Raw genomic sequence first — 27,446 nt, 5'->3', positions numbered from 1 at the left:
TCACTCACTATTGTTCTTGTTGTTGTTGCTGCTGCTGCTGTTATTATTTATGGTGTTGTTCCCACTGTTGTTAAATTGTAATTGTATGGAAATACAGGGACCCAAGTGGCTAGGATAAGATACGGACGTTTAAGTATCCAAGTAGTTTATGAATGTCTATAGGCGTAATCTAAACAGGAAGACCGTACACATACCACTAGTGTGTGCTTAGTGCTGATGGAATTCAAACTTTCAACATTAAATGGAGGACGGGGTCAACAGTGCGTTGTTTTATCGTTAAGTTGTTAATCATAAATCTAAACTTGATGTTCCCTGAATGCTTATCTTTTTTCTGGAAAAGTCATGATTGAGTGAGCGGGTTAGTGAGCGAGTTTAGTTTTACGCCGCACTCAGCAATATATTCCAGCTATATGGCGGCGGTCTGTAAATAATCGAGTCTGGACCGGACAATCCAGTGATCAACATCATGAGCATCGATCTACGAAAGCAGAATACGATGACATGTGGCAACCAAGTCAGCGAACCTGACCACTCGATCCCGTTAGTCGCCTCTTACGACAAACATGGGTTACTGAAGACCAATTCTAACCCGGATTTTCACGGGTCAGCGAGTTAGTGAGTTTTGTGAAACGCCACTTTGATAAGTATTCCAGTTATATCACGATTTGTCTGCCTAATGTGGGAGTGAGTGAGTGAGTCTAGTTTTACGCAGCACTCAGCAATATTCCATCTATATGGCGGCGGTCTGTAAATAAAAAGCCAGGGTGAGTCAGGGTGAGTTACCATTTCGGTAGAACACAAGTACATGTATGCTGCTTACAGATCTCGTAATGTATTCGGGGGAAACCGCTTTACTCCACAATCATAGGTTCCTGGCGTGCCCAAGGGACACAACTCTGCATTGTTTTTATAAATGAACTCTCACTAGAATTAGGTGGAATTTTGTTTCTGAGGAATAGGATAGAGAAAATTCTCCTCCTCCTTGTTGCTGATGACGTCATTCTTTTCAACAAAAGCGGTATTGGTCTACTAAAGAAACTGGATGTGTTAAATTATTATTGTATTTTAGAGTTTAGAAATAAATTTTGGAAAAGTGTAATATTATAGTAGTAAAAAATGGTGGTTACCTTAAAAAAGTAGAAAGGTGGTAGTATTTGGATGCCAGTATCTGTTGTTTCATTCTATAAATACTTGGGGATAATTCTTAACATCTGGGCTAATTTGGTCTAAAGCGTGTGAGACGCTGTCGGGCTCTGATCCCTACGTTTAGTATGTCCATACATTCCATTTCAAGTGGTGTTAAATATTTGACACCAACACAGTTCCTATTTTTGTATTTAGTTCGGAAATTTGGGGATTCTCATATCGGGTAGAAAGTGAAAAAGCCAAATATACTTCTTAAAATATGTTTAGGAATATCTTAGTATTCGTCATCTCGAATGGTTCTGGGTGATACTAGTACTTTTTAAAAACAGTGATAGATATGAGCATAATGTTTGAGCTGACATATTTCACTACGTCTTGTGACTTTTCTAACAACTCAATGTGTATATCCCAAATTATTCTGTTGGTAGATTTATATATACCTGCATGTATCTGTGCCTATATCTACCGGTACATATATATACCTACTTTAGTCACGTGTGTATCATTGCACTCACAGTTCAGTCTATAATAAAACCATCCAGATTGTTGAAATTTTTACTCTTCAATCTTTATCACAACGTACATCTTAATGAGGACTGTATATACAACAGTAGTTGTAACATTAGGGCAGCGGAACATCTTAATTAGGACAATTGGTACAACGGCACTTCTGACTCTTAGACAATGGTACATCTTAAAATGGTCAGAAGATAGAACGGTACTTGTAGCTTGACAACATTGGGCTTGCTATAGAAATGCTCCTACTATATAGACAGGTTGCGGTTTCGACAGGTGGAGGTGAGCCTTTTTTCTTGTTTTCATACCTTCTATTGGAGGGTTAGCAAAATGAAATAGCACTAACAGTACTCTGTAGGTAGGACAAAGAAGATGACAACTTAAAGCCATATAGACAGAACAGGAGTGAGTAAGTGAGTGAGTGAGTGAGAGTTTATCAAACCTACCCGGCCTCGATATATTAGGCTACATACAAGCTGATAGGTTTAAACAAATACTAGTAGTAGGTTAGTTCCAGAGTTCACGCTAGCCGTTACAGAGATGACTCAAAGTTAACAAAATGCTCCTACGTTTTAGCAACTTTGACCTCTACGGTTCAGAATGTTGAACAACAGCCTACCAAGTCACGAATGTGGGGTAGTGATGCAGGTATGATGATTCCGCAGTTTACAGTTAGACGACATCACCATGATACAGCCAAGTGCTCGGGTACACAAAAACAATGACGTCGAGTAATTCCTACAGTTGGATGTACCTACACGTATGTTCAAGGTTATTTGTCAAGGGTTAAACTGTCAACAACAAAGAACATCATAGCCAGTTCCTTTGGTGACCCTGTTCAGAGTAGTTACCAAGCAACATTTGATGCTCGTACGAGCCATGGACTTGTTTGTCAATGACTTGGTTAAATGACCTGGTTAAAAAATGTCCCAGTTCTCTGAAAGCGTGGAATTGTAGCAGGCGTGAAGTCATCCCACAGATAACATCTTACCTTGTCAGCTTGCTAATGAGGTCACCCTCTTTGGTCATGTGGAGAAGGCGTCCGATTTCGGATCAGAAGGTTCGTGGGTGGAATCCCAGGACGGGACTCGGAAATTTTATGGTCGCTTGAGAATCATGGTCAATATATCAAACACCAGTATCCTTAAGGCTTGATTATTTATAGGACGTGGTTATACAGATGAGCTTCAATCGATGAAGAATGCTAAGAGAGACTTGTGGATAGGGCCCGGGAAATAAGAAAGAATTCGGTAAATATGTATCCTTTTGTGGCATGCTTTATAATAAACTACCTGGCCAATTCACTCTTTATTGTAGCGTCATAACAGAAATCGACCCGTGAAGATCCGAATTAGAATTTGTCGTCAGTAACCAATGCTTGTCGTAAGAGGCGACTAACGGGGTCAGGTGGTCAGTATTGCTGACTTGGTTGACATAAGTCATCGGTTCCCAGATCGATGTTCATGCTGTTGTTCACTGGATTGTCTGGTGCAAACTCGATTATTTACAAACCGCCGCCATATAGCTGGAATATTGCTGAGTGCGGCGTAAAACTAAACTCACTCACTCACTCACTCACTGAGGACCTTTCCAGAAAAAGATAAGCCTTCAGGGAAGATCGATTTTAGATGCATGATTAACAACTAATCGATAAAACTACGCTCTGTCTGATCGTCGATATAGCAGGAATATTGCTGATTGCGGCGTTCAACAACAGCAACTAAACCATAACAATAACAGACATCACTCGCCGCATTAAGTGCTTTCCTATAAATAGTTTTGAAATATTTCCCACAATGTCTAACGCTGATTTCCAATGATGACGCCGCATGATGTCAGGCTACACGTACCCGCAATAGATCCGACGTAAACATTACACTTATTCACCTCTTTTGTTTGGATGTGTTTTATAACGTTAGTTCATATATGCGTTTCGTTCTCGTTTCGTTTTATTGGAGAGAGCTTGACTTGAGCTTCACTTAAAGAATTCCCGAACGCAATTAAATCATAACAGCAGCCATTATCAAAGATGAGTATAAAAGAGCTATTGAGTTTGGCGACATTTTGTTGAGCTATCAGCAAAAATGCACTCGAACTCAAACCTTCGGCGTGACGAGCGAACACATTAACCAAGAAGTTAATAGCACACCTTATAAACTCCATTAGAACTCGACCTGGATATATCATCATTTATTTTGCCATCAATCTATGTGAGTCATTTAAGATTGATAAGTGATTGATCTTGCGTAGTGCGGAGAAGTCACACACAGCGTCTTCAAATTCATTCGTAACCAAACTGTATAAGAAACGTATGTATGTATGTGTATGTATGTATGTATGTATGTATGTATGTACATACATATGATATACATATATTGATATATATATATACATACATACATACATACATACATACATACATACATACATACATACGTACGTATGTATGTATGTATGTATGTATGTATGTGTATGTATGTATGTATGTATGTATGTATGTATGTATGTATGTATGTATGTATGTATGTATGTATGTATGTATGTATGTATGTATGTATGTATGTATGTATGTATGTATGTATGTATGTATGTATGTATGTATGTATGTATGTATGTATGTGTATGTATGTATGTATGTGTATGTATGTATGTATGTATGTATGTATGTATGTATGTATGTATGTATGTGTGTATGTATGTATGTATGTATGTATGTATGTATGTATGTATGTGTATGTGTATGTATGTATGTATGTATGTATGTATGTATGTATGTGTATGTATGTATGTATGTATGTATGTATGTATGTATGTATGTATGTATGTATGTATGTATGTATGTATGTATGTATGTATGTATGTATGTATGTATGTATGTATGTATGTATGTATGTATGTATGTATGTATGTGTGTGTTGTTTAGTTTATTTTTGTTTTGTTTGTTTTTGTTTCCTTTTGGTTTGGTTTGGTTTTATTGTTGGGTTTTTTTTGCTGTTTTTTGTTGTTGTTTGATGTTTTTTTCCTCTGTGTGTGTCTGTCTATCTGTCTCTCTCTCTCTTTTCCTCTGTGTGTCTGTCTGTCTATCTGTCTCTCTTTTCCTCTGTGTGTGTCTGTCTATCTGTCTCTCTCTCTCTTTTCCTCTGTGTGTGTCTGTCTATCTGTCTCTCTCTTTTCCTCTGTGTGTGTCTGTCTATCTGTCTCTCTCTCTCTTTTCCTCTGTGTGTGTCTGTCTATCTGTCTCTCTCTCTTTTCCTCTGTCTGTGTCTGTCTATCTGTCTCTCTCTCTTTTTTCCTCTGTGGGTGTCTGTCTATCTGTCTCTCTCTTTTTTTCCTCTGTGGGTGTCTGTCTAGATGTCTCTCTCTCTCTTTTCCTCTGTGGGTGTCTGTCTATCTGTCTCTCTCTCTCTTTTCCTCTGTGTGTGTCCGTCTATCTGTCTCTCTCTCTCTCTTTTCCTCTGTGTCTGTCTGTGTGTGTGTTTTGAGTGTGTTTTGAGGTAGTACCGTATCAATCGAAATGAATACACAGTCAATCCTTAAATAGAGCCTGTATTCATAAATTATAGGTTGTTCAACAGGAGACGTAGAGAAACATACAACAGTAAAACAAGTACTAACAGATGCAATGCCTTACACAGTATAATGTAGGTATAGATACAGCGAGCATCAAACTTGACACTTCGAGGCTGTACACTCAAGCGAACAGAATCGTCTTTCACAGGCCTGCTAACCGAATATTTTGCAGATTTTGCACTAGATGGTGGCTGTACAAAGCAGAGCTAGATTCTACAACTAGTATGTAAGTCTTTGTTTTTCATCTTTCTCTCTGTATTGATGATGTGTCGGGTGAAGAATTGTTTCTGTCTTTTTAGGGTTGGAATATTTAAGAATATATACTTTTATTATCCTCCATTGCTGAGAACTCTTACATTGAGAATTGTAAGATTATATCTGTCGTCTTCCTACCATTCCCTAAGTACTGGATTGTGTTTTATAGTATGCAGTAAACATCTTGAACACGTACAGCGTTATATGCATAACTATATTTAAATATATATTTGCCGTGTAGACTTGACGGTATGGTTTAGCTTTGGGGATTTATTGGGGGGTTTTTGGCTGTTGTTTTTAAGTTAGTCACCATTTTTTTTATTTCTGCTGTTGGTTATTCCTTTTTCTGTCATCTTTTTCTACTGATACTGGGGGGTGGGGGTGGCTTTTGTTTGGTTTTCCGTCGTTATTCCTTTAAATTTATTTTTTTGCGGAGTTAATAGATGATCACCAAGCTTGATCTCCGGACAAGTACATTACTTTAGACCAAAAGGTTTCTGTCTGTTCAACCAAATTGTATGCCAAAGAAGAACAATATTGTTTGTGAGTTATCTGATAATGTTTCTCGAATATTGACACATCTATACTGTATGAATCTGAACTTTATTTCATTCGCTTTTAGCAGAGAATAAACGCTTGTAGTAGTCCACTGTAGTAGTAGCAGTAGTAGTAGTAGTAGTAATAGTAGTAGTAGTAGTGGTAGTAGTAGTAGTAGTAGCAGTGGCAGTAGTAGTAATAGTAGTAGTAGTAGCAGTGGCAGTGGCAGTAGTAGTAGTAGTAGTAGTAGTAGTAGTAGTAATAGTAATAGTAGTAGTAGTAGTAGCAGTAGTAGTAGTCGCAATAGGAGTGGTACTACTCGTAGCAGCAGTAGTAGTAGAAGTAGTTGTAATAGCCGTCGTCCTCGTAATAGTAGTAGTAGCAGTAGTAGTCATAGTGATAGTACCGGCGCCATGTAACTGGAATATTGCTCAGTGCAGCGTAAAACTAAACTCACTCACTCACCCATAGTAGTAGTAGTAGTAGTAGTAGTAGTAGAAGAAGTAGTAATAATAGAAGTAGCAGTAGTAATAATAGTAGCAGTGGCAGTAGTAGTAATCGCAGTAGGAGTGGTACTAGTCGTAGCAGCAGCAGCAGCAGTAGTAGTAGTAGTAGTAGTAGTAGTAGTAGTAGTAGTTGTTGTTGTTGTTGTAGCAATGGCTCCGTGGATGCTGTTACCTGGGGCAAAATCAAGATCTGACATGACATTATACACGTTTTCATGATCCTGATGAGTATGCAGATGAAATCAACAACATGCTAAAAAGTACGAATGATTCACAGCTATCAAGATAATATAACGCTCATTATCTCGACACGATCGTTCAATTAATTAAGAATAAATAAAGCTGACGAATAAACACAAATGCTCGCTATTTAGTACTGGCATATCGAGATATCATCCCGTTCGCGCTTTGTGTACCATATACTACTATGGTCAGCGTCCGCAAACAAGAAGCTAACTTACAATGGATTCATAGCTACCCTACAGAGTGAGTGAGTATGGTTTTATGCCGCTTTTAGCAATATTCCAGCAATATCACGGCGGGGGACACCAGAAATGGGCTTTACTCATTGTATCCATGTGGGGAATCGAACCCGGATCTTCGGCGTGACGAGCCAACGCTTTAAACACAAGGTTGTCCCGTCTTTTATGAATAATCCCACGAACATTGATGAATTAATTATTTCGTTTTCCTTCACATAGGATTCAGTTCTAAACATCGACCTAGGTCCCACATTTATCGAGCTGGCCGGTGCCACGCTTTAACCACTAGGCTACCCCACCGCCCCTTTACCCTAATGAATTGACACCCCGAGGTGAATGACACCTGGGTCCTGGGCCTAGATTTTCGAAGCTCTCTTAGTGCTAAGATAGTCGTAAGTGCCATTCATTAACATTAACTTACGACTATCTTAGCGCTAAGAGAGCTTCGAAAATCTAGGCTCTGATCTGGAAGACGTAGACTCACACACTACAAAATACACCACTCCACCTGCTACAAGGTCCGCGGGTAGTTCTGTAGTCAAAGGCGCCCCAATTCCCAGAGTTGCTTCCTTAGTAGTGCCAGTCTGGTTCGAACCTCAGAGGAGCGGTAGGGTAGCCTAGTGGTTGACGCGTTTGCTCGTCACGCCGAAGACCCGGGTTCTTCTGGTAATCGAGTTGTGCATATACGTTGTTAATTACATCAATATTAACATGTGCTTTTAATCTTTTGTGTCTGCCCATTTATGTTATGGCTATTTAAACATGATAAATATTTTCAGCACCATTTCTGGTAAACCATTTGTGCATATACGTTGTTATTACAGCAAAATCAACATGTGCTTTTAATCTTTTGTGTCTGCCCATTTATGTTATGGCTATTTAAGCATGATAAATATTTTCAGCACCTTTTCTGGTAAACGATTGGTGCATATACGTTGTTAATTACAGCAATATCAACATGTGTTTTTAATATTGTGTGTCTGTCCATGCATGGATGGCTATTTAAAATTGAGCAACTTTTCTGGTAATCGAGTTGTGCATATACGTTGTACTTTGGACGTCTTTTGTGTACGCCCAAGTTACACAAGGCAACGAGTACGCTGTTGCTTAGCATCGGGGCAACCGAGTTATTTATCTTGTAGGAGAAAGACAGCGAGAGACCCATCGTGGCTTAATGCGGCTGTGAACAATGTTTCGGTAAAAACACCGTGTGTCGTCTAAAAGCGACATCCTTGTTTGGCAGGCTCTTGATGTTTCACAATGGGGAAACGCAAACAAGGGATCAAGTTCACGATCACAGTATCCTGGCATGGCAAAGTTAGGTAACTCTACATGTTACGAGCCAGTGGGAATTGGGAGAATCTGATTGCAGAGGAGGGTTAAAAATTACAGGGTTACCCAAATAAATTCCTCGAGATATTTTCTATTTTGAAACTTGTTGGAATGCACTTACAGAAAGAAGAAAATATCGCATGTTCTTCATGGACATACAGCACTGTGACCCCTCTTTACTTGGGCGAACTTTTTTTAAGTATTGTGTACAATTTGGAAAATGCACGAATATGCTCAGTACATTCTCAAATGAAACGCTCATGCTCTCAGCTTAAACGTTTAGAACTGGTGTAATCGACGGCCCTTATAACACTATAGATTCCTTTAAAAAACCATTTATCAACACTTAAAAGAACATCCATTTTATTAAACTGCAATAAATTATATTGCATAATAGTTTAATTAGAATTTGTAAAAACAAGCTAGTCCTTAGGTCAAAATTGTTAAATGAGGGTCCCATCTCAGCTACTAGGAAAATGGAAAGATATTTTAATACACTGTTCGTAAATACACAAACATGGATTATGATTTATAGTGATAGTGCGTGCGTGCGTGCGTGTGTGTGTGTTATCTCTGCATATTCTCTACCCGGGGAAAGTCCGGGCTAGAATATTGATCTTCACCAACCCATGCTGGTCGTAAGAGGCGACAAACGGGATCGGGTGGTCAGTCATGTCGTCGCATCCCAATTGCGTGATCGATCCTCATGCCGTTGGTCACTGGATTGTCTGGTCCAGACTCGATTATTTACAGACCGCCGCCATATAGCTGGAATATTGCTGAGTGCGGCGTAAACCTACCTCACTCACTCACTTCATATTCTCTGTCGAAATGAATGAGGAATAAGATGGAATAAGAGAAGAATAAGGATTTAAATAAATGTAAAAATATGATCCTGCTCATCGAATTCTCTGTGTATGTTATCCCTGAATATTCTCTGTCGTTTCTACATACACCTATGTCTGTTGTGATTATATACTACCCATCAAAGGAGCTGTTTACACATGAACTGATGTATCGTAAAACGAATTCGTTACGTTGAAAAGATTATTGTCATGAGTTCAATAAATGATGAAAATGAGTGAAAATTGGCGAATTCTTAACAAAACTTGACACCAAAACGCAGCTGTTCACATGCGCGATATTTGCACATGTTTTTCAGCAATTTGATGCATGATCCTCATGCAATTCATCTGCATAAAGTTTGCAGTTGGTTCCCCCAAGTTAGTGGAGAAATTCATCTTCGATGTAACCATATATATATTCATAACATATAGTGAGTGCTTAAGTGAGTCTAAACTTTTGATGGGTAGTATATAACGATAATCGTGGAAATGTTATTTGAGAGAGGGCTTCCTAAGTTGTGAAAGTTTGTTTCGTTGTTAAATAACATATGTTTACATCAAGAAGGGACAGGGAGGGGGTGCGGTCGGGAGGGGTGTGTGTGAGGGGAGGAGGAGAAGAAAAAGAGGGGCACGCAGGAATGGCGAGAGGGAAGGGTTCATGGAGAGCGTGCGGTCAGGGAGAGGTGCAAGTACAAGAAAAACGCGTGAATGAAAACTGGAGGGGGTGACTCGGAGGAGGGTGTGGTCAGGGACCAAGGGGGTAAAACATCTTGTTGTTAAAAGAAGGCCGACAGATAGAGCTATTTTTCGATATACTGACGAAACCGGGTCGCCATACCTGTAACTCCAGGTGTTGTAATGAAAACAAACCCCAAAGTGAAGCATGCGTCATCCTTGACATGAGTAACAGGACACTGATGTTAAAAACATAACAGTACAGTTAAATACATATTTTTTCCAGCGTATCTACATGAAATAGATTGTATTCAAAACCCTTTTGTGAAAACACGCAGATGACACGCTCAAGATCTTACCGTTCCTTGTAACGGATTCAGAATTGTGAAGAGCGAGGCAAAAAGTAATAACTACAACTGATATATATTTTTAAAAGGATAGTGATTGCGTGAATCTGGTTAGAATGAAAATAAGCCAACATCAAGTTAGTTATTCAAAGGGTTATGTATTATGCTAGATGCACCTGTGCCATTCGCTGCGAAGCGCTATTGTCACGTGCATGGTTAAAATAAGACACGCGCTTATTAAAGCACGTTGAACCCAGATGATGCAATGTGACCCACAACCTCATTGGGTTTTTTAACACTTATGCTTTCATTTGATTAACCACGCTGACTTGACATTTTCTGTGACCCCATAATGACGAATGTTTAGGAAAATGAGGCTGCCCTAATTTTGTAAAACTTTTTTTGCGGTCTCTGCTGAAGTACGTGGTGGCACCATGGCCTCACAGATGTTAGTAGTATCATATTGACAAAGGCTGTTAGGTGCAAACATTCTAATTCAGGAGATCACGTTCACAGCCGCCCTAAAATGGTATGGTGAAATAGAGGTTAAAGTCAAGCTCAAGATTAGTGTGCTTTAATGGCGAGTCATGGGTTTGTGCGTGTGTCTATCTGTTTCATGCACATGTGTTTGCACGTGTGTATGTCAGTCGGTGTGTGTCTGTGTGTGTGTGTAGCTGTGGATAATGCACGAAATGCTCACAATTTACTCAGCCAATTTTACCGTCTTCTGTATAATTATGGAAAGATGTGTTCTTGTCAGGCGGGAAATCTAGATATCATTTAAAACCAAAACAAACCTAATGTGCGCCTCAAGTTAACGTGTGACATTGCTTAATATTTTTTCAATATTTTTTTTAATATTAGAAAATACTCCTACTCCCAGTTTAATTAAAACTTAATCTTTAAGGACTGGTTTAATAGACAGTCCATATGGCACTCTGTAGTTTCACGGTAGTTTGTGTAAAAACGTTTCTAAACACTTAAAAGAAAATCCATTTAAGTTAACTGCAAGAAATATACAGTATAAGTACATGTATATGAATGTGATTGTGTGTCTGCCAGTGTGTGTCTGTGTGTTTGTCTTTCTGTGTGTGTTCCTGCGTGCTTGTGTGTGTGTCTGTGTGCATGTGTGTGTGTGTGTGTCTGTGTGCATGTTTGTATGTATGTCTCTGTGTGTGTGCGTGCGTGCTTGTGTGTGTCTGTGTTTGTGCTTGCATGTTTGTAGGTGTCTGTGTGTGTCTGAGTGTGTGTGTCTTCCCGATCGATACCATGCCGAAGTTAAATGTAGATACCAGGCTCTGAGCCGGCCAGTCGATGTTATATCCCCTCAGCGACTAACAGAGTAACAGCAGGAGTTATAGTCTTATAACCCTATTTAAGCGTGAAATAGTCCAGGATTCAACCCCTTCGTTCCACCTTTTTGACAGACGTTCTATCTGCTATATCACGGACTGTCTGTGAATGGTATAACGATAACAGTGATAATAACAATGAGAATAAACTTCTTTGATTGGCATGCTAGAAATTTCTTTTTATGGATATACAACTTCTTTATTCTGTATAGGCCACGTTTCGACATAGATTCTAATGTCGTTGTCAAGCAAGTTCGCTTAGAAACTAAATAAAAATTGTCCTCATTCTTAATGATAATAAAAAAATGATAATTAATAGACTTCGGAATTTATTCCAGTCAGAAGCGGAATATTCCAGGGGGTCTCTTTCTAGCCGTGTGCGGATTTGTTTGTTGTTTAATCCTTTGATCTTTATTCCCAACAAAGAGAAGGGTTGTCATCCCAAACTCCGCATCTCCTTCACGTGGATGCTTACCAGTATTGTCTGGGAGTCTTCATATTCTCCGGAAAGTTCTTAGTGGGTTCTGCTAGGCAGCGCGTCCTGGGAGAAGTCCCATTCGCTCTCATGGCTGTATGTAGAGGGGACAAGGCTACCAGAGCTGACGATGAGCCTTACCAGCCTGACTGTGCCAGGACCACCTACCTGACTCTGCTGCATTTCGTTTTGAATCTGTAAAACATAATAACAAAACACAATGGCTATTTCCATGGGCGCCAGTGTCCACCCACTAGTGCAGGTTCATAGCGCAAGACCCGTGAAGGTCCGTGTTAGAATTGATCTTTAGCAACCCATGTTTGTCGTAAGAGGCGACTAACGGGATCGGGTGGTCAGGCTCGCTGACTTGGTTAACACATGTCATGGCATCCCAATTGCGTGATCGATCCTCATGCTGTTTGTCACTGGCTTATCTGGTCCAGACTTGATTATTTACAGACCGCCTCCATATAGCTGGCATATTGCTCAATGTGGCGTAAAACTAAACTCTCTCATAGCCCTTCTCCTACCCAGAGTTCCATGCGGCAAGCCAGCATAGTACCTCTGCCACAGGCCAGAAAAATGTGACGATTCGTCACATCTTGCACCGTCCATTCAATATAATGTACAGATTTCTTTTACTCTTTTATTTTTGACGAGTCTACACATCTAACTAAACATCTTTAATAGAATGAATTAGTTTCACTGAGAAAATATCCAAAAACATGTAACACTGTTTCGATTTGCGTAGCGATCCTTTGTTTACATAGGTTGTACGGCTCCACGTGCTGTCATCGAAGCCGACGGAGAGCGAAAGATGCAGCCAGTTTGATATCTAAATATGTACTGTCATAGACCTAACTGTCGCAGTTGTGGAAGAATATATATGTAACAATGTAAAACATTATGAAGAGAGCGCCGAATAGCTTTCGTGAGTCCAGTCTCTTCTTATTATGAATATGCGCGTTTGATTACAAACAAGAGAAAAGTCCGGTCACGTGATATGCAAATTAGCCTATGGCAGTGATGTTATGTTAAGTCATCGCTGTGCCGGAGTTATGTTAAGTCATCGCTGTGCCGGAGCTATGTTAAGTCATCGCTGTGCCGGAGTGTGACTCATAGCGCATGGTCCGGTGTATAATAATAAAGTCCCTGATGTGTCACTACCATAGTTAAATTGGGTGTTCATAATTCGAAAAAGAGTATGGATATGACTGGATAGACTTACTGGAAAAGGTGTATCGCAGTCCAAAATTACACCTGACCATCTTTCAGACAGTGCTTAGTTCATCCCATCAGAAACCAAATCTGTGTTTGGTAACTTAAAGGGCGATGGGGTAGCCCTGTGTTTAAAGCGTTCGCTAGTCATGCCGAAGACCCGGGTTCGATTCCCCACATGGGTACAATGTGTGAAACCTTTCTGGTGTCCCCCGCCGTGATATTGCTGGAATATTGCTAAAAGCGGTGTAAAAGCAAACTCATTCACTCACACTCACACACATCCCACCAGATACCAAATCTGTGTGTGTTAACTTAAAATACACATGCACGAGCGTAATGTTTTTTTAGCATTGAGTGAGTAGTGTACAAGTTGTATCACAGTTGCCGGTGTACAAACGACCGTGGCCAAGGTGACAGCTGCCAGATCCTTACCCATGGTGACACATCATTGCACGTTCTAGGTCACGTTCAGGTTATGTAAAATAGGGGAGTTTTCTGTCTGGGATGCATTTATCCAAGAACCAATCATTTCTCTAGTCTACGTGAATAGGGAAGTGGCGAATAACGAATCATTAACGACACAGACGTGTTATTGTTGGCTATGCTTTCATGGTGTGTTGATTTAGGGTACTGTCAATTTATGCCTCGTTATTTTTTACCTTTTCACCTGTTTGATGAGACAACATCCTGCATATAAATTGAATAACTATGTGGCTCCGATATAAATGCTCCATCGATCAGACTAACTGGATCATTTCGAGCAGAGACGGGGTAAGTGAACGTTGACTTATATATTATCAACGTGAGTATACCATTATACGTATTTGTGAAATGTATCGTTCATATAGTATATTGGGTCTCAGACCAATCGCGCGAACGTTGTAATAACATGCTGTTTGGGGTTTCAGGAAACTCAGGAACAAACTATGTAATATTCTGGGGAGCTAGGGGTTTATTTGAGACCGATTTCTTTTATTTTTCAGTCATCATTTCCAGGTAACAATCCTTTCAGCTTAGGCGTTTTCTTGGAAATCCATTGGCAACCAAAGTTAAGCTTACTTTTTAATGCGAATTTGTAAATCGATAGTGCTTTTATTAGGAAATGTATGCTTATTCTGGTGTCACTGATTTTCATTCACATTATTTTTTATCTATACTTTGTCATTTATTCCCCATGGATAAGAGAACACTCCGGAACAGACTATGTAATATTCTGGGAAGGGAGGGGTTTATTTGAGACCGGTTCTTTTCGTTAGTCATCACTTCCCGGTAACCAGTCCTTTCTGCGGAGGCGTTTTCTTAGAAATCCATCGGCAACAAAAATTCATCTTACTTTTTAATGAGAATTTTGTGAGTCGATAGTGGTTTTATTAGGAAAGGGTATGCTTATTCTGGTATCACTGATTTTGATTCACATAATTTTCATCTATACTTCGCCTTTTATACCCAATGAAATCCGTTTCGGCGACAGTTCATTCTGTGGCTCATATGTACACACTTACGGGAGGGGAGGGGGAACCTAACGGTAAAAGCGTCCGCTCGTCATGCTGTAGACCCGGGTTCGATTCCCCACACGAGTACAATGTGTGAAGCCCATTACTGGTGTCCCCCGCCGTGATATTGCTGGAATATTGCTAAAAGCGGCGTAAGACCATACTTACGGATCTTCCAGCATGTGCAAAGAACATTTTTTAGTTGGAACAAAAACCAGACTTTTTTTTTCTTGTCAGAATGCCTCAATATAATATAGTATCCCAATAAATGTAAAGGAGGTCATGATGCATGTGATGATACCTACCTTGTAGTCGCCAAAGCAAATTCGATGGCTTCGATACCTAGGTATTTCAATGTTTGTCTAGAAAGTTGGTCCGGTTTTTTCTGATGTAAGTTCGTGCCTCTGTATCCTGGTGGAAGGTTTTATCTGTATATCCCGTGTAAAGGGGACGTTGAAAAACAGTCTCTCCAACTCCCTCAACAGCTGAGGGTTGAGCTAAGACAGCGCTAGGTTCTAGACTCTCAAACCTTTTCAGCCTTCAGGTAGGTGAGTATGAGGTTGTGTCTCGTTAGGATTTCACCAAAAATTACTTGAGATTTTTCCAGTTCGGGAAACGAGCGATCATGCGTCCCTTCCACGATGCATCGGCGCTGCAATAAGTGTCATGATAAATGTCTTTGTATAAGCTATTATTGCCAGTGGGCAAGTGTGTTTTTTTTCTTTAACTTAAAGAACATTTCTTGCGCCATAATACGAATGTGTGTTTATGTCTGATCTTGATCGTATGGTTGTCCGTGTTATTTCAGTGTTTCCCATCTCCTACCCACCTTGAATTTTCATTCCGACTTGAATTAAAAACAAATTCTCATTTTAATTTTCCCCACTGCTTTGGAAATTTGTTATCTGCTTGTTAAAAGAATAACCCTACCTTTGTACAATCATTATTTCTTTTAAAAATCGGGTTCATGTACCCCTTGCACACGGTCTGCATCGTAAGTTTATCTAAAGACTATTACCATGTGATCTAAGTTACAATATTTCCTAAAAGAAAATATGAAGTTAGTGAAAAACATTTTTTTATCTATTTTGACCACCCCTTACATTGTCCGGTCTGATGACCGAAGCTGTTGAGGGCAACATTTTTCATGTATTTTTGTATGAGGGCAACATTTTCATGTATTTTTGTATGAGGGCAACATTTTTCATGTATTTTTGTTATCGCCCGACCGACTTTTGTAGACGCCGACCCGACAATATAAAAAGTTTTTTTCGAACTCGAAACCGGGTCTACAGCGTGACAAGCGAACGCTTTAGCCACTAGGCTACCCCACAGCCCTTCTTTTGTTGTTCTCTGCTGCTTTTGGTTGTTTTCAGTTGTGTTATGCATTCAAAATCGGAAAATTGACAACACACGATTTTATTGTGTATATTTGTATTTCATGAATAAGACTGGTTTTTCTTCTTTTCTAAATGCAGAGTTCCCATAGGCAATCTTAAACAGTCATGATAAAGTCAAATTAAAGTTAACGATGTTTTTGTCTTCTTATTGTATGTGGATATGAACAAAATATCAAGACTTTAAAATTTTAAACCAACCGACCGACCGAGCCAACTTTAGATGAAGATGTAATGAATGAAGCAAAATTAAAGTTATTGATGTTTTGTCTTCTTTTTTATGTAGATATGAACAAAATATCAAGATTTTTAAATTTTAACCGACCGACCGAGCCAACTTTAGATCAAGATGTATTATAGCAAACTTAAAGTTACAGTTGCTTTTGTCTTCGTATTTTATGTAGATATGAACAAAATATCAAGATTTTTAATTTTAAACCAACTGACCGACCGAGCCAACTTTAGATCAAGTTGTACTGAAACCAAATTAAAGTTAACGATGTCTTTGTCTTCTTATTGTATGTGGATATGAACAAAATATCAAGATTTAAAAAATTTAAACCAATCGACCGACCGAGCCAACTTTAGATCAAGATGTAATATAGCAAAATTAAAGTTACAGTTGCTTTTGTCTTCGTATTTTATGTAGATATGAACAAAATATCAAGATTTTTAATTTTAAACCAACTGACCGACCGAGCCAACTTTAGATCAAGTTGTACTGAAACCAAATTAAAGTTAACGATGTCTTTGTCTTCTTATTGTATGTGGATATGACCAACTTTAGATCAAGATGTAATATAGCAAAATTAAAGTTACAGTTGCTTTTGTCTTCGTATTTTATGTAGATATGAACAAAATATCAAGATTTTTAATTTTAAACCAACTGACCGACCGAGCCAACTTTAGATCAAGTTGTACTGAAACCAAATTAAAGTTAACGATGTCTTTGTCTTCTTATTGTATGTGGATATGAACAAAATATCAAGATTTAAAAATTTTAAATTAATCGACCGACCGAGCCAACTTTAGATCAAGATGTAATATAGCAAAATTAAAGTTACAGTTGCTTTTGTCTTCGTATTTTATGTAGATATGAACAAAATATCAAGATTTTTTATTTTAAACCAACTGACCGACCGAGCCAACTTTAGATCAAGTTGTACTGAAACCAAATTAAAGTTAACGATGTCTTTGTCTTCTTATTGTATGTGGATATGAACAAAATATCAAGATTTAAAAATTTTAAATTAATCGACCGACCGAGCCAACTTTAGATCAAGATGTAATATAGCAAAATTAAAGTTACAGTTGCTTTTGTCTTCGTATTTTATGTAGATATGAACAAAATATCAAGATTTTTAATTTTAAACCAACTGACCGACCGAGCCAACTTTAGATCAAGTTGTACTGAAACCAAATTAAAGTTAACGATGTCTTTGTCTTCTTATTGTATGTGGATATGAACAAAATATCAAGATTTAAAAATTTTAAACCAATCGACCGACCGAGCCAACTTTAGATCAAGATGTAATATAGCAAAATTAAAGTTACAGTTGCTTTTGTCTTCGTATTTTATGTAGATATGAACCAAATATCAATATTTTTAACTTTAAACCAACTGACCGAGCCAACTTTAGATCTAGATGTAATGAAATAAAATTAAAGTTACAGATGTTTTTGTCTTCTTTTTTTGTGTAGATATGAACAAAATATCAAGATGTTTAATTATTTTTAACCAAGCGACCGACAAAGCCAACTTTAGATCATGATGTAATGAAGCAAAATTAAAGTTACTGGTGTTTTGGGTTTTTTCATGTAGGTACGAACAAAATATCAAGATTTTTAATTTTAAACCAACTGACGACCGATCTAAAATCAAGATGTCTACGCGAAACACATATAACATGCACCACAGTGTTTTTGACGCATTCTATTTCTCCCCTTGTTTGCAGCCTTTTGTCAAATAGCTTTCAGTCGTGATCTTCTTAAGAAAGATCGGCGAAGCGTACATTGCCTCTCGATGACGCCATGTTGTTTTCTCGCGGACTATGTCAATATTTATCACAATGGAGGTTAATAATGTTCACCTTACGAGTTAGGATCAATGTCGAACACATGACCTGACTAGGTCATTACGGGTCTGTTACGGCATATATTTTTTCGTCACATGATGTGAAGTAACCGGTGAGATGTCTGTCAGGGAACGTTCCTAATTTATGGCCCGTCGTTTCCGGTGAGGTGAGGTGAGGTGAAATTGGGTTTAATGTCGTGCTTGAGAATATTTCGCTCATATGACGACGTGCATGCGTGTGTATGTGTATGTGCGGCTGCTTGTACTAGCCCAGACTGAAGCTGGTTTCATAGTGCTAGCCCACTCAGATACCATGCCGCAGTGAAGCATGAATACCCCACTCAGACACATTATACTGACTCCGAGCCGACCAGTCCTTGTTGTACCCATTAATGCCGAGCGCCAGGCAGGGACCAACAAGTACCATATTTTAACGTCTTTTGGTATGACGCGGTCGGGGATCGAACCCGCGACCTTCCGCTCTCCGGGCGGACGCTCTAACCACTACACCACGGAGGCGGTCCGTCGTTTCCGGGTTATTATAGGTCTGAAGTAAACAGTGCTGGTTGTTAGATTTCGTTTGTTTATAACGCCGCACTCAGCAATTCCCGCAATATGACGGCAGTCTGTAAATAATCGAGTCTGGATCAGACAATCCAGTGATTGATATCATGAGCATCAATTTACGCATTTGGGATACGATTACATGTGTCAACTAAGTCAGCAAGCCTGACCACCCGATCCCTTCAGGCCCCTACGACAAGCATTGTTTGCTGGTTGTTAGGGGTTTCCAGTGTGGATGGGGAGGTCCGGCTCGGTGACTTGACTGGTTTCCTGGCATGAATCACTGCATTGTATTGCATACCAAAAGACGTTAAAATATGGTGCTTGTTGGTCCCTGCCTGGCGCTCGGCATTAATGGGTAAAACAAGGACTGGTCGGCTCGGAGTCAGTATAATGTGTTTGAGTGGGGTATTCATGCTTCACTGCGGCATGGTATCTCAGTTGGCTAGCACTCTAAAACCAGCTTCAGTCTGGGCTAGTACAAGCAGCCGCACATACACATACACACGCATGCACGTCGTCATGTGAGCGAAATATTCTCAAGCACGACGTCAAACCCAATTTCACCTCACCTCACCTCACTGTATTGTATTGCTTTTGAAACGTGTAGATCGGCGGGATGAGTGGAGACAGAAAAGTGTATAATTGTATCTCTGGGCGTATTCTGTTCTCTGCTGTTGGGCTGTTAAACTTATATCAGGGCTTGTCTGCAACGTATGGGAGGATACCCCGAAGTAATGAAGGTTTAAGTCGTGAAACACAGCATGGTTGGTTGATTGGTTAACTCCGCACCCAGCAATATTCCAGCTATATGGCGGCGGTCTGTATATAATCAAATCTGGACCAGACAATCCAGTGATCACCAGCATGAGCATCGATCTACGCAATTGGGATACGATGACATGTGTCAACTAAGTCAGCGAGCCTGACAACCCGATCCCGTCAGTCGCCTCTTACGACATGCATGGGTTCCTGAAGACCAATTCTAACCCGGACCTTCACGGGTAATGCTGATGAATTCAAAGGTCCCTAAACGAGTTGTTATAATAATAATGTGCCTGGTCATACAATCACAAACATATCTCAAGTAGAAAGTGGAGATTTTTCAGGGAGTTAATCAAATATATTCACTTTTCCAGAATCCAGTGACTCCGACAAGGAGCTGCATGTTCCGCTGGCCTTGATATTCACGCCATGTCTGCTGCTGGTTACGTGAGTGCTGAACTCTGCTCATCAGCGCTGTGTTGTTTGAGGAGGAAGCGACGAGTCCCCCTGTCAAAAAGTGAGGAAGAGTCTGCCGTTATCACGTCTGAAGCCGCCATAGGCCAGAAGACCGGAAACGGCGTGACGTTGCTTACGTCCTCAACGAATCCAAACATCACTTTCATGTCCCAGGAGAAGTCCTTCTTGACGAACGACGTATCCACATCGAACCATATGAAGTCTGTGTCAAGATACGAGCCCCCACAGTGTCCTGTGATGCATCATGGGTCAACAGCTGACAAAGTGACCTCTTTGAAGAACTACCTGGATGGAACCGTTACCGTGGACAGTCTGCATGACAAACAGCTTCAGGTGTGTAACTAGTTGTACTGCTATTAGTATCATGTAGTCATCAGTAACTAGTTGTAATACAGTTACTTTCATATAACTTCTTTGATTGGCATTCTTGAAGTTGAGGAAATGAAGTTTGAGGACATTTTTTATGGATTTACAACTTCTGTATTCTGTATAGGCGACGTTTCGACATAGACAACGACATTAGAATGTCGAAACGTCGCCTATACAGACTAAAGAATTTCTTTATCCATCCAAAAATGGATGGTCCTCATTCTACTGTCATATAGTTGTAATTATAGTTGTAACACTTCCAGTATCATATGCAGTCATCATTAACTTGTTGTAATACAGTTACTATCATATAGTTGTAATTATAATTAACTAGTTGTAATACAGTTACTATCATATAGTTGTAACACCGCCAGTATCATGTAGTCATCATTAACTAGTTGTAATACAGTTACTATCATATAGTTGTAATTATAGTTGTAACACCGCCAGTATCATGTAGTCATCATTAACTAGTTGTAATACAGTTACTATCATATAGTTGCAATTATAGTTGTAACACCGCCAGTATCATGTAGTCATCATTAACTTGTTGTAATACAGATACTATCATATAGTTGTAATTATAGTTGTAACACCGCCAGTATCATGTAGTCATCATTAACTTGTTGTAATACAGTTACTATCATATAGTTGCAATTATAGTTGTAACACCGCCAGTATCATGTAGTCATCATTAACTTGTTGTAATACAGATACTATCATATAGTTGTAATTATAGTTGTAACACCGCCAGTATTATGTAGTCATCATTAACTTTTTGTAATACAGTTACTATCATATAGTTGTAATTATTACTCACCCGTTGAAGATACAACTGTTTAACAAATCCACAATGTTTTTACACATGGTGTAATAACATCGCCTGCTGCCGGAACTATTTGCACTCGGTCACATGACCGGCTCGGTCGCGTGACACAGTTGTGCGGGCATAATGCACTCGTTGAATTCTTTGGAAAGACGTTTCAGCTGTTATTTGCTCGGTTGCATTTAATAACATTTATATCAAATATAATATATTGGTTGTAGTCATTTGGTCCCTTTTTCACACACCCTTGTTTAGTTTTAACAAATCAAATTAAATAGATTAATGTTGACAATCATAAATGAAATGTATTCTGTAAGTTGAATTCTGAGATATTATTTTGCTAATGTTGGGTAAGCAATAAATAAAACTCGTTAGATACCAAACCATTTACTCGTTTCATAAATATGGTATTACACGGGACATCGTTTAGTATTCTCAATGTTAGTAATACTGTGAATATTATTTAGTCGAAATTACAGTTGTCATACAGTTACTAGCATATAGTTGTAATATTAGTCGTAATGATATCAGTATCGTGTAGTTGTAATACTGCCAGTATATTGTAGTTTTAATGATAGAGGTAATACTGCCAGCGATATATAATCGTAATTAACTAGTTGCAGTACACTGACTATCATAAAGTTGTACTTATAAGGGCGGTGGGGCAACCTAGTGGTTAAAGCATTCTTTCGTCACGCCAACGGCCCGGGTTCGATTCGACATTGGGTACATTGGTGTGTTAAGCCACCTTCTGGTGGTCTCTTAGAATATTGATAAAAGCGGCGCTAAACCATCACTCACTCGTCCACCCACTCACGCACGCACGCACGCACTCACTCACTCACTCACTCACTCACTCACTCACTCATTCACTCAAGCGCAGGTAAATTAAGCCATTCCTTGATTTCCAGAGCGGTATCTGTTCAGAAAATGTATGCATGGGTTCAACAATGCTGAATGACGACATGAAACACCCTAAGACGCCTAGACCAAGAGAAGAGCTTCTTATCCATGCCAAAGACTTCATGGACCAGTATTACACTTCTCTAAAAAGGTACTTAGTAGAAACATCCCGGTAGTCCCAGTAACAACAGGCAATATTACAAAACCTTGGTGCATCATTCAACAATTGGTAGTGTGGTATTAAGTCTTCACTAAACAGGCCCTCTTGTTTTGCGAGGATCAAAGATTATTTACTTTCATAGATGATCCCCGACTCGAAATGCTTGGCAGTACATGATTTATTGTGCTATGAAGCATTTCGAGTCGAGCTCATCTAAAAACAAATCTATAATCCTCACAAAGACAGGAGGGCCTGTGGTGCACAAAATGTCCAAAATAGTACAGGTGTTCAGTCACAAATATCAGATAGGTAAATAGACACAGAATGCCATTTTCTCCAACATGTTTCGTTCTTTAATCTCCCTGAAGAGTCAAAAATGAAACATGTTTGAGAAAAAGGCATTCTGTTTTTTATTTTTCTATCTGATATAATATATTGATATTAACATGTAACTAATGAAAATAATATACAGCAGCGTTTTGTGCACTTCTGAACATTTATATGTATGGTGATTCTCTTCTCAAGACTCATGTTGAAAACACAACATTCCACAATTTTCTAAAATGATCCAACGATGTTGGACATAATCTCGATGTCACTCTTGATTTTGTTGATGGTCACTTACTGCTGGGCAGTACAGGAAGTAATGTCAACCAAGCCAAGTGCCATATCAAATCGACCGCCTCCGTGGTGTAGTGGTTAGAGCGTCCGCCCGGAGAGCGGAAGGTCGCGGGTTCGATCCCCGACCGCGTCATACCAAAAGACGTTCAAACATGGTACTTGTTGCTCCCTGCCTGGCGCTCAGCATTAATGGGTACAACAAGGACTGGTCGGCTCGGAGTCAGTATAATGTGTCTGAGTGGGGTATTCATGTTTCACTACGGCATGGTATGTCAGTGGGCTAGCACTATAAAACCAGCACCAGTCTGGGCTAGTACAAGCAGCCGCACCTACACATCCACACGCATGCACGTCGTCATATGAGCGAAATATTCTCAAGCACGACGTTAAACCCAATTTCACCTCACCTCACCTCACCTCACCTCACCTCACCTCACCACATCTACATCTACATTTAATCCTTACTTGTTTCTTACAGTTTTAACTCTGAACGCCATAGAAGGAGGTGGGCAGAAGTTGAAGAAGACATTCACGCAATGGGAATCTATGACCTGACCTTGGAGGAGCTGACTTTCGGTGTGAAGACAGCGTGGAGAAACGCTCCGCGGTGTATTGGACGAATCCAGTGGTCCAAACTGAAGGTGAGACGGGTGTCCGAAACCAAAAATGGCACCAGAATATTCATATGTGTCTGTAGAAGTATTTGGTAGCAGCACCAATGTCATAACAGGAATCTGTGTCGGTAGAAGGAATGGGTAGTTGATGTGTCTCTAGGCCTCAGTAATGGAGGCAGTCTTTAAAGCATTTATCTCTGCAACAGAAGACAATCTGCACAAGATATGGTTGGTGGGTTTGTTGCTTAACGCCGCGCTCAGCAATATTTCAGCATATAGCTAAAATATTGCTGAGTGAGTCGATTATTTACAGACCGCCGCCATATAGCTAAAATATTGCTGAGTGAGTCGATTATTTACAGACTGCATATAGCTGAAATATTGCTGAGTGAGTCGATTATTTACAGACTGCATATAGCTGAAATATTGCTGAGTGAGTCGATTATTTACAGACTGCATATAGCTGAAATATTGCTGAGTGAGTCGATTATTTACAGACTGCATATAGCTGAAATATTGCTGAGTGAGTCGATTATTTACAGACTGCATATAGCTGAAATATTGCTGAGTGAGTCGATTATTTACAGACTGCATATAGCTGAAATATTGCTGAGTGAGTCGATTATTTACAGACTGCATATAGCTGAAATATTGCTGAGTGAGTCGATTATTTACAGACTGCATATAGCTGAAATATTGCTGAGTGAGTCGATTATTTACAGACTGCATATAGCTGAAATATTGCTGAGTGAGTCGATTATTTACAGACTGCATATAGCTGAAATATTGCTGAGTGAGTCGATTATTTACAGACCGCCGCCATATAGCTGAAATATTGCTGAGTGAGTCGATTATTTACAGACTGCATATAGCTGAAATATTGCTGAGTGAGTCGATTATTTACAAACCGCATATAGCTGTAATATTACTGAGTGCGTCGGTTATTTACAGACCGCCGCCATATAGCTGAAATATTGCTGAGTGCGTCGATTATTTACAGACCGCATATAGCTGTAATACTGCTGAGTGAGTCGATTATTTACAGACCGCATATAGCTGTAATATTACTGAGTGCGTCGGTTATTTACAGACCGCCGCCATATAGCTGAAATATTGCTGAGTGCGTCGATTATTTACAGACCGCATATAGCTGTAATACTGCTGAGTGAGTCGATTATTTACAGACCGCATATAGCTGAAATATTGCTGAGTGCGTCGATTATTTACAGACCGCCGCCATATAGCTGAAATATTGCTGAGTGCGTCGATTATTTACAGACCGCCGCCATATAGCTGAAATATTGCTGAGTGAGTCGATTATTTACAGACCGCATATAGCTGTAATACTGCTGGTGAGTGCGTCGTCGATTATTTACAGACCGCCGCCATATAGCTGAAATACTGCTGAGTGAGTCGATTATTTACAGACCGCCGCCATATAGCTGAAATATTGCTGAGTGAGTCGATTATTTACAGACCGCCGCCATATAGCTGAAATATTGCTGAGTGCGTCGATTATTTACAGACCGCCGCCATGTAGCTGAAATATTGCTGAGTGCGTCGATTATTTACAGACCGCATATAGCTGTAATACTGCTGAGTGAGTCGATTATTTACAGACCGCATATAGCTGAAATATTACTGAGTGCGTCGGTTATTTACAGACCGCCGCCATATAGCTGAAATATTGCTGAGTGCGTCGATTATTTACAGACCGCATATAGCTGTAATACTGCTGAGTGAGTCGATTATTTACAGACCGCATATAGCTGAAATATTGCTGAGTGCGTCGATTATTTACAGACCGCCGCCATATAGCTGAAATATTGCTGAGTGCGTCGATTATTTACAGACCGCCGCCATATAGCTGAAATATTGCTGCGTGCGTCGATTATTTACAGACCGCCGCCATATAGCTGAAATATTGCTGCGTGCGTCGATTATTTACAGACCGCCGCCATATAGCTGAAATATTGCTGAGTGCGGCGTTAAGCAGCCAGACCAAACCATAACAGAAATCACTCGCCGTATTAAGTGCTTTCATATAAATAGTTTTGAAACATTTCCCATATGTCTAACGCTGTTTTCACAGCGTCACGGGGCAGTGTGGTCAGAAGTCGATTTTTACAGCCCGTCGCCGTGTAGCTGGAATATTGCTGAATGCGGCGTTATACTACAAACAAATCCTGTCAGTGTATGTCTTGGAGCTTTTAGTCAGTGCATGTGTGTTACTCACTAACTCACTCACTCACTCACTCACTCACTCAATGTTTGCAGGTGATGGATGCTCGTCACGTGTCCACTGCTCGCGGGATGTTTGAGGCCATGTGTTCCCATCTTGAGTACGCCACCAATAACGGTAACCTCAGGTAAAGATATAAATATCTTGTCTCTGAAATGAACATATTTTTCAGTAAGAAAATGTTCATAAAAATAATCATAAAATATAATGAAAAAGAGCCCAGAGACTTTCTTCATTTCCTGAAACTATGGAAATCTAGACTTGCCACATATTCTAGACTAGATAGTCCCCATATGTGTTTGTGACTTGTAAATGTCAATCAAAACACTTTTAAAAACTTTAAAGGGGCGGTGGGGTAGTCTAGTGGTTAAAGCGTTCGCTCGTCACGCCGAAGACCCGGGTTCGATTCCCCACATGGGCACAATGTGTGAAGACCATTTCTGGTGTCCCCCGCCATGATATTTCTGGCGTAAAACTCAACTCACTCACTCACTGGGTGGAAATTAGTCCCAAAACGCCAGTTGTGTACTTTCTTTTGTTCGTCAGTGTATATGCTGGAGTGCGTACATGTATTCCGCATATATACATGTCAGATAATGGTAAATCAGGATTTGCTCAAACCGAATCGTATCTTACAATGGCGAATACGGGTCTTGTGCTTCTGATACAACCGACTTATTTCACGAGACGAGCGTTACAACAAAGCTGACGTGTTCAGTAAAGTGGTAAACGTCACTTGGGCCTTTTGGATTAGGGTAAAACGCCATGTTGAAATAGGCAACAAGCAGTGAAAGGGTACCCGGGAGGAAAGAAATGTTTATTTTGTATTATTATTATTGTTATTTTTGTTTGCTTCGTTTTAGGTCTACAATCACGGTGTTTCCCCCGCGTAGATCCAGGAGAGAGGACTTCAGGGTATGGAACAATCAGGTTATCCTGTACGCCGGCTACCGTCAACCTGACGGTAGCGTCATCGGCGACCCCGTCAACGTCGAGTTCACTGAGGTTGGTTTACATTCAAGCTGCGGTATGGGAGGGGCGGTGGGAAGAGGGAGGGAGGGAGTAAATTCTCTTTTCAACTCATCATATAGCTGTTCAGGGGATTAACACTTCTTGGGGTATGACTTGAGGTATTTTCACATGAAAAGTGGCCAAAGCCTCCGAGGTTTAATAGACGAACGTTCTACCCAGAGGATAGAAGGTGGGTGGTTTTATCCTCGGTGGCGTAGTAACAATAGACGTTAAATGTGGCTGTTATTTCTTCCTTGTCTGACGGCCAGGGAATAAAACAAGGACCGGTCGACTTTGGAGTGTACTGTCAGGTATCCGACCGCTGCCTGCTGTTTCAAAGGGAAAGCACTACAAACCGTCATTAGTCCGGAGACAGACAGACAGACAGACAGACAAATGTGAACACACACACACACACACAGACACACACACAAAGAGACACACAGGCAAACAGACACATACGCACACAGACAGAGAGAAAGAGACACACACACACAGACATACACAGACACAGACACATACAGACAGACATGCAGGGACACACAGAAACATAAAACATACACACAGAAATGACATACAGACACACGCATACAGACACACATACACAGTCAGACAGTTTCTCTCTCTCTCTCTCTCTCTCTCTCTCTCTCTCTCTCTCTCTCTCTCTCTCT

The 27,446-nt window shown here is 39.9% G+C and overlaps 1 protein-coding gene across 1 annotated transcript in view; it reads left to right on the top strand.

Moving 5' to 3' along the window:
- Positions 1 to 5,358: 5,358 nt before the first annotated feature.
- LOC124254027 (nitric oxide synthase, inducible-like) overlaps positions 5,359 to 27,446 on the top strand; it is a 40,201-nt gene continuing 18,113 nt past the window's right edge. Inside the window, exons 1-6 of the mRNA XM_046687893.1 lie at positions 5,359 to 5,458; positions 19,927 to 20,362; positions 22,136 to 22,278; positions 23,387 to 23,549; positions 25,800 to 25,891; positions 26,628 to 26,769. Of these exons, the coding sequence (XP_046543849.1) occupies positions 19,982 to 20,362; positions 22,136 to 22,278; positions 23,387 to 23,549; positions 25,800 to 25,891; positions 26,628 to 26,769 (921 nt within the window). The 5' untranslated portion in view covers positions 5,359 to 5,458; positions 19,927 to 19,981. The remainder of the gene's footprint in view (positions 5,459 to 19,926; positions 20,363 to 22,135; positions 22,279 to 23,386; positions 23,550 to 25,799; positions 25,892 to 26,627; positions 26,770 to 27,446) is intronic.

Source organism: Haliotis rubra, unplaced genomic scaffold (genome assembly GCF_003918875.1).
Source record: "Haliotis rubra isolate DU_JTF1 unplaced genomic scaffold, ASM391887v1 Scf560, whole genome shotgun sequence".
Taxonomy (NCBI): domain Eukaryota; kingdom Metazoa; phylum Mollusca; class Gastropoda; order Lepetellida; family Haliotidae; genus Haliotis; species Haliotis rubra.
This window is presented reverse-complemented; position numbering and strand designations above follow the sequence as displayed.